The 7,573-nt window shown below is 50.5% G+C and overlaps 1 protein-coding gene across 1 annotated transcript; it reads right to left on the reverse strand.

Annotated features, from left to right (window-relative positions):
* Window positions 1–5,716: 5,716 nt before the first annotated feature.
* On the reverse strand, window positions 5,717–6,355 carry LOC132206902 (histone H1-like). The gene has a single exon (XM_059642001.1). The coding sequence runs from the start codon at window positions 6,353–6,355 to the stop codon at window positions 5,717–5,719; it is 639 nt and encodes a 212-aa protein (XP_059497984.1).
* Window positions 6,356–7,573: the final 1,218 nt, after the last annotated feature.

A 7,573-nucleotide genomic window follows, 5' to 3' on the forward strand; every position in this document is an offset into this window, starting at 1 on the left:
GTTGAGGGAAGATGGACTGGTCAGGGAGGTAGGGATAATACTAGTAGGCCAGAGGTGCAGGTGTGGGTTGGTCAGTGAAGTGGGAGGAGCAGATTGGTCAGAGAAAAGATGTACAGGTCAAGGAGGTAGGGACCTGCTGGATGGGTTTGTGGTGGAGTGATTTTGAAGCTCACATTGAGAACATTGGGTTGCAGGGCTCTCAAGCGAAATATGAGGTGCTGTTTGTGCAGCCTTCCGGTGCAACACTGTGGTACTAGAAGCAGCGTGGGATGGATATGTTGTCCAAGGAGTCGAAGGGGGTACTGAAGTGGTTCACAACTGGGAGTTGCAGTCATTTGTCAAGATGCGACCATAGGTGTTCAATAAGCAGACTCCAAGCCTCCGCTTGGTTTCCCCGATGTTGAGGGGGCCACATCGGGAACAGCAGATACAATGCAACGCATTAGAGGAAATGTAGATGAACATCTGTTTGATGTGGAAGGTTTTCTTAGGGCTTGGGATGGGGATATTTGGAGAGATGTCGGGGCAGGTGTCACACTTCCTGCTGTTGCAGTGAAAAATGCCAGGGTTGTGGGGCTAGTGAGAATGTGGAGTGGACGAGGGAGTCAGAGAGAGCAGTACCTCTGGGAGGCAGAGAAGGGTGGGGAGGGAAAAAAGTGTCCTTGGGAGTGGAGTGAGATTGAAGGTGGCAGAAGTGGTGGAGGTTCATGCCTTGAATGCGGCTTGATGGAGTGATACTTGATGTTAAGAGGATACTGTCGTTATCTCAGAGATGATGGGAACTGCAGATCCTGGAGAATCCAAGATAAAAGTGTGAAGCTGGATGAACACAGCAGGCCAAGCAGCATCTCAAGAGCACAAAAGCTGACGTTTCGGGCCTGGACCCTTCAGAGACGGATGGGCAGAGTGTTGTGGAATAAATAGGGAGCAAAGGGGAGGTGGACCAAAGATGGAGAGAAAAGATGATAGGTGGAGAGGAGAGTATAGGTGGGGAGGTAGGGAGGGGATAGGTCAGTCCAGGGAAGACGGACAGGTCAAGGAGATGGGATGAGGTTACTAGGGAGGAAATGGAGGTGCAGCTTGAGGTGGAGGGAAGGGATGGGTGAGAGCAAGAACAGGTTAGGGAGACACAGACAGGCTGGGCTGGTTTTGGGATGCAGTGGAGCGAAGGGGAAGAGCTGGGCTGCTTTTGGGATGCGGTGGGAGAAGGTGAGATTTTGAAGCTGGTCAAGTCCACATTGATATCATTGGGCTGCAGGGTTCTCAAGCGGAATAGGAGTTGCAGTTCCTGCAACATTCAGGTGGCATCATTGTGGCACTGCAGGAGGCCCATGATGGACATGTCTTCTAAAGAATGGGAGGGGGAGTTAAAATGGTTCATGACTGGGAGGTGCAGTTGTTTGTTGCGAACCGAGCAGAGGTGTTCCGCAAAGCGGTCCCCAAGCCTCCGCTTGGTTTCCCCAATGTAGAGCAAGCCACATTGGGGACAATGGATCCAGGAAACCACATTGGCAGACGTGCAGGTGAACATCTGCTTAATATGGAAGGTCATCTTGGAGTGTGGGATGGGGGTGAGGGAGTTGTGTGGGCAAGTGTGGCACTTCCTGCGGTGCAGGGGAAGGTGCCAGGTGTGGTGAGGTTGGAGGGGAGTCTGGAGTGAACAAGGGAGTCACGGAGAGAGTGGTCTCTCCGGAAGGCAGAGAAGGGTGGGGATGGGAAAAGGTCTTGCGTGGTGGGGTCGGATTGTAGATGGCGGCAGTGCCAGAGGATGATACGTTGTGTCCAGAGCTTGGTGGGGTGGTGAGAGAGAACGAGGGGGATCCTCTTGGGGCGGTTGTGAGGGATGTGTTGCGGGAAATGCAGGAGACGAGGTCAAGGGCCTTCTCGACGACTGCAGAGAAAGTTGCGGTCCTTGAAGAACTTGGACATCTGGGATGTGCGGGAGTGGAATGCCTTATCCTGGGAGCAGATGCGGCAGAGGTGGAGGAATTGGGAGAAGGGAATGGAATTTTTGCACGAGGGTGGGTGGGAGGAGGTGTATTCTAGGTAGCCGTAGGAGTCGGTGGGCTTGAAGTGGACATCAGTTTCTCGTTCGTTACCCGAGGGGTCCAGGAAGGTGAGGGATGTGTTGGAGATAGCCCAGGTGAACTTGAGGTTGGGGTGGAAGTTGTTAGTAGAGTGGATGAACTGTTTGAGCTTCTTGTGGGAGCACAAGGCAACATCGATACCGTCAGTCATCGATATAATGGAGGAAGCGGGGTGGGGGTGGGGCCAGTGTAGCTGTAAAAGATGGGCTGGTCCATGTATCCTACAAAGAGATAGGAATAGCTTGGGTCCATGTGGGCACCCATGGTCACCCCCTTTGACTGTAGGGAGTGGGAGGAGTTGAAGGAGAAGATGTGGGTGGTGTTACAGACATAGGTGGGACTTCCTGGACTTGGGGAGGCAGGTGGGTGGGTGTAGAAAAGGGAGTTGAGATAATTGGAGATAAAAGTTTGGTGGGACAGGGGCAGAGGCAATGGGTCAACAGGGGCAGTCGGGTTTGTGGATTTTGGGAATGAGGCAGAAACAGTTAATATGGCGTTGGGGAAAGATGAGGTTGGAGGCTGTTGGCAGGACGTAACCTGAGGGGTTGAGGTTGTGGATGGTCTGGGAGATGATGTTTTGGTGATCAGGGCAGGGTCATGATCAAGGGGGTGGTAGGAGGAGTCTCTCTCTATCCAATTTACATTGAGGAAATGTATTTTGCCTCAAACTGGATACAGTTCCAGTTTGAGTACTTTCAACAAAGAGTCACCTGTTAACATTTCAAAGATGTGAATGTTGATGGACTATGAATGATGTTGATTGGAACTAGCGGGATGTCAATTGGCAATGGAAACATGAAAAAGAGAAACTTGCCTTTTCTCAGTTGGGATTGGGTGGTTTTTCCCTTGGTCAAGTCTCTGGAAATCGAGCTCAATGTAAGTCTGATTCAATCCGCTCTGACTATGGGAAAGACATTCTCCATTCTGATCACAGGAACGTGCCTGCTGTTCGTTGGAAGCAACTGCGCACACTCGGCTTTGTACCGAGGAAATATTGCATCAACTGGTTTCTTCAAGTATTTTGCCTGGAGGAAGACAGAAGATATATCTCTCGTCAATCAACATCAGCCAAATTTGACAATATCAAACAGATTAACATATTCAGGTACCAGTTATTAGGATGTTTCTTTTCTTGAACTTCACCTCTCAAAGCAGAACTCCAAAAGTTTGTGATTTTAAATAAGCCTGTTGGACCACAACATTGTGTCATGTCCCCCTCCCTCCCCCCATCCCCCTCTCTGATGAAGGGTCTAGGCCCGAAACGTCAGCTTTTGTGCTCCTGAGATGCTGCTTGGCCTGCTGTGTTCATCCAGCCTCACATTTTATTATCTTGGAATCTCCAGCATCTGCAGTTCCCATTATCTCTGATACTATTTTAACCTCACTGCGAAGCCTCTTCCAGGGATGCCTAACCTGAAGAAGTTACCCTCCTCCCTCCGGACCAACCTCAGGGAATCTCTCTCCCATTGCAACTCTCTTGTATCTTCTTTGCTCTCCATCTTCGGTCCGCCTCCCCCTCTCTCCCTATTTATTCCAGTTCCCTCCCCCCATCCCCCTCTCTGATGAAGGGTCTAGGCCCGAAACGTCAGCTTTTGTGCTCCTGAGATGCTGCTTGGCCTGCTGTGTTCATCCAGCCTCACATTTTATTATCTTGGAATCTCCAGCATCTGCAGTTCCCATTATCTCTGATACTATTTTAACCTCACTGCAAAGCCTCTTCCAGGGATGCCTAACCTGAAGAAGTTACCCTCCTCCCTCCGGACCAACCTCAGGGAATCTCTCTCCCATTGCAACTCTCTTGTATCTTCTTTGCTCTCCATCTTCGGTCCGCCTCCCCCTCTCTCCCTATTTATTCCAGTTCCCTCCCCCCATCCCCCTCTCTGATGAAGGGTCTAGGCCCGAAACGTCAGCTTTTGTGCTCCTGAGATGCTGCTTGGCCTGCTGTGTTCATCCAGCCTCACATTTTATTACATTGTGTCATGAGAGTTGTGTCTGATCTTTAAGGGCATCAATTTAAACACAAGTCTGAATCAATTCTTACATCAAGCTGCTTCTTGGCTGAGGATTGTGTTTTTAAATATGTAATTCGACACTGAGTGAGATTCAGAAACTGAACAATAATTGCACAGCTCCATCTAAGGTGCTACCTGAAGATGCTGCACCGTTGACACAGCTCATGTTACCAGATCCCAACACACTGACTGTTGAAGAGAACAACAGCCGCTATTCCAAATATTTTTCCCGAGACGTATGATCTGTCAACTCCAATCTGCGTCCTTTATAGGTCTTCCACTGCGCCCTCCACCATCCCCGGCAACTCGCAACTAACAGCGTAAAACAGCAGCCAAACAGTGAATTTGCAGTGTTTACAAGTCTAAAAGCTACAAGACTGACCCCCAGCAGCTTCTTGCCGCTGTGTCTCCCTCAGCAGGCCCACACACAGCCCGAGAAAGGCCTCTCTCTCCCCCTGCCCCCAGGCCGCTCTCTCTCCAAGTTCCGGGACCAGTTCCTGCCCCGCTCGGCCTCTGACCAACAGCCCCGGGTTCTCCCGGAACTGAGCCCGAATCAATGCCGGTCTCGGAGCCCCCCTCTGTGTCCCAGACTCACATCTCGATGCGCTGCCGGAAGGAGCCTGCTGCTCCCTCGCTTCCCTGGGCGCTGGTCTCTCCATTGCGGCCTGTTTCAAACAAACCTCTTCCACTCACTGAGTAAATGCCCCTCAATGGCAGCGCAGGGGGAGAGCATCACGCATGCGCTCCCCTGGTCATCAAAAAGCAACATTGGGGGCACCGGGCCAGCCTCACGCATGCGCTGTTAACCCCATTTTTTTTAAAAACCGTTTGCAGGCAGCGCGGACCGGACACGGGAAATTGCCTGATCTGAATGTACCAGTCAGGAGGGAAGCGCGGGGTTTAATACAGCCCAGGCAAACTGATCAACCGACTGGGTAACCGTGGTTAATCAATCTTATCAAACCCGCCGATTTAAACAACTTCTGAGCGATTAATTACAGAATCCCATTTTTTTCGGGGCATGTTTAGTTTGTAATGCAATTGCTGCCTGAAATGTATTTCGCAGGCAAAATGAAGCAATAACCGTTAAAACATCGCCAGAGATCGTAGCATCAACATTAGATAAAATATCATTCCTGGAAGGGTTATACTGCAATATGCAACATTAGTGTCTGGGCAGAATTACAAGCCGTGGGAGGAAATAACCAGATGCAGTTCCAGTGACCCTCCCCACATGATACCATCCTCATTTTCAGTCTCCGCTCTCGGAAATGTGATATTTGAGTTAATAGAATCAATTCAAGTTTATGCTCTGTCTGCACTCGGAACCGGGACAGGGATAATTTGACTTAGAGACGGAGCTGCAGATGCTGGACAATCTGACGTAACAAGGTGTAGTGTTGGATGAACAGAGCGAGCCGAGCAGCATCAGAGGAGCAGGAAGAAGGATCTCGGTCCGAAACGTCAGCTTTCCTGCTCGGCCTGTTATGTCCAGCCAGCTCTCCACCTTGTTATCTCAGGGATCATTTGATCCGGGCTCAGCTCTTTCCTGGAGAGATGTGGGTGGCTCTGAGAAGAGCCTTTGGGTTCAGGTGGTGACACATTACACCGACTGCTTCATTTCTTTGCTGCTTTCTTGGTCACTTTCGCTTTGGCCTTCGTCTTCGTTTTCACCGATTTTGGGGCCGGTTTTGAGGCCTTGGGGCTCTTGGTCTTTTTCACCTTCTTCACGGGAGTCTTTTTCTGAGGCGCTGCTTTCTTCGCCGCTTTCTTTGGCGTTGCTGCCTTCTTGCCGGCCGCTTTCTTTCCTGTTGCTTTCTTGGCTGGGGATTTCTTCGCTGCCACCTTCTTGGCCGTTGTTTTCTTCACGGCTGCTTTCTTGGCGGCTGCTGCGGGTCTCGCCTTCTTTCCCACTTTTGCCTTGACCTGATTCTTTGGGAGTTTGAAGGAGCCGGAGACGCCCTGGCCCTTCACCAGAACCAGGGAGCCTTTCGCCAGGCACCTCTTGGTAGCCATCCTGATCTGTGCATTCTGCTTCTCCACATTGACCCCGCTTCTCTGCAACGCCTTCTTTATAGCGGCCAGAGACGTCCCCTTCCGATCGCTGTTCTCCCCGACAATCTTCACAATCCGCTCGCCCAACCCGGGACCGGCTGTTTTTTGCCTGGGGGCCGCCGCCTTCTTCTTCTTGGGAGTCTTGGGTTTAGTGCTGGCGGAGGCTGGAGGAGCCGTTTCGGCGGCTGCACTGTCGCTCATGTCGGGAACTCTGCGCTGAATCTCTCTCTGTCAGACTGAGCTGGGTCAGCGATGAAGCTGCTGGTGGCGGCACTGAGCAACTTAAAGGCAGCGAGCGGACGGCGCGGAGACAACCTGCCCTCAGCTCCCTGCTCCTGCTGCCTCTCTGTGTTTCTCTCTCGGCAGAAACTCTCCAATTCCTCTGCAATTCCGCATCTCCAGAGAGCCAGGTTCGATCGTTCCTGACCATGACACGGGAAGGTTTGCGGCCAAAAAGTTTTCACTCGAATTGACGGCTCCGTTGTCGAGTTAAACGCATTTTGCTGCTGCTCTGATCGCGCTCTCTGAGCTGAGCGCTGGCATTATCCTCACTTTTGGACTGAAATCTTGAAATCAACAAATACACAGCCTTGAATTCTAGCTTTCGGGTTTAGTGGGGGAGCAGGTGGATAAATGGAATTGAAAATATTTTCGATCTGCACAATAGAGATTCGGAAATATCATGATATGAGCGGACAGACAAACACAGTGACGTTTGACTAACCCGCCCGCCCGTCTCCCACAGTCTCTCTGATTCAATATTCACATCCACACAGTCACAGGCCAGAAACATCGCCAAATGTAAATATGGAAGGATATCATTTGTTTTCCTTTCAGCTTTTGCTCGATATCAGGGAGTTAGTTGGAGATTTTCCCCTCAGTAACTCTTAAACTCTCTGAGGCCGGTGTGCTGGAGATTCGCTCTTCTCCACATTCAGCTGCAAAAGCCAATCATCTGGTTTGAAGTTATATTGATCACCCAGATCAGTTTTTTTTTAATTTTCATTCCGGTGACAAGACTCAACATCGGTTCTGGGAGTAATCAGACATAGAAACACATATAATGGCAACTTGGCCTGACCAATCGGCCCTTCAAACCACTCCTCCAACTCATCATGAAAATGGCAGGTGATCTAACTCAATAGCCTGTGTCCGTTCTTCTCTCATATGGAGTCGCTCAGCAAGGATGCATAACCTTCAGTCCAACCATAACATGCCGAATATAATGCCAAACTGAACTAGTTCCACCAGCCTGTCCCTGGCCTGTTTCCTTTCAAACCTGTCATGTTTACCTACTTATCCAAACGCCGTTTCAAGGCTGTATTTGTAGTCACATGGGCCGTTTACTCAGGAAGTTCATTCCACTTGCAGCCGGCTCTGTGACAATAAAACCCTCGTGTCTTTTGTTTTAATCTCTCT

This window comes from Stegostoma tigrinum, chromosome 44, assembly GCF_030684315.1.
Source record: "Stegostoma tigrinum isolate sSteTig4 chromosome 44, sSteTig4.hap1, whole genome shotgun sequence".
Taxonomy (NCBI): Eukaryota; Metazoa; Chordata; class Chondrichthyes; order Orectolobiformes; family Stegostomatidae; genus Stegostoma; species Stegostoma tigrinum.

Excerpts from the sequence above, each read along its gene's own strand:
- LOC132206902 (XM_059642001.1), bottom strand. The coding sequence starts at position 6,355 with ATGAGCGACAGTGCAGCCGCCGAAACGGCTCCTCCAGCCTCCGCCAGC.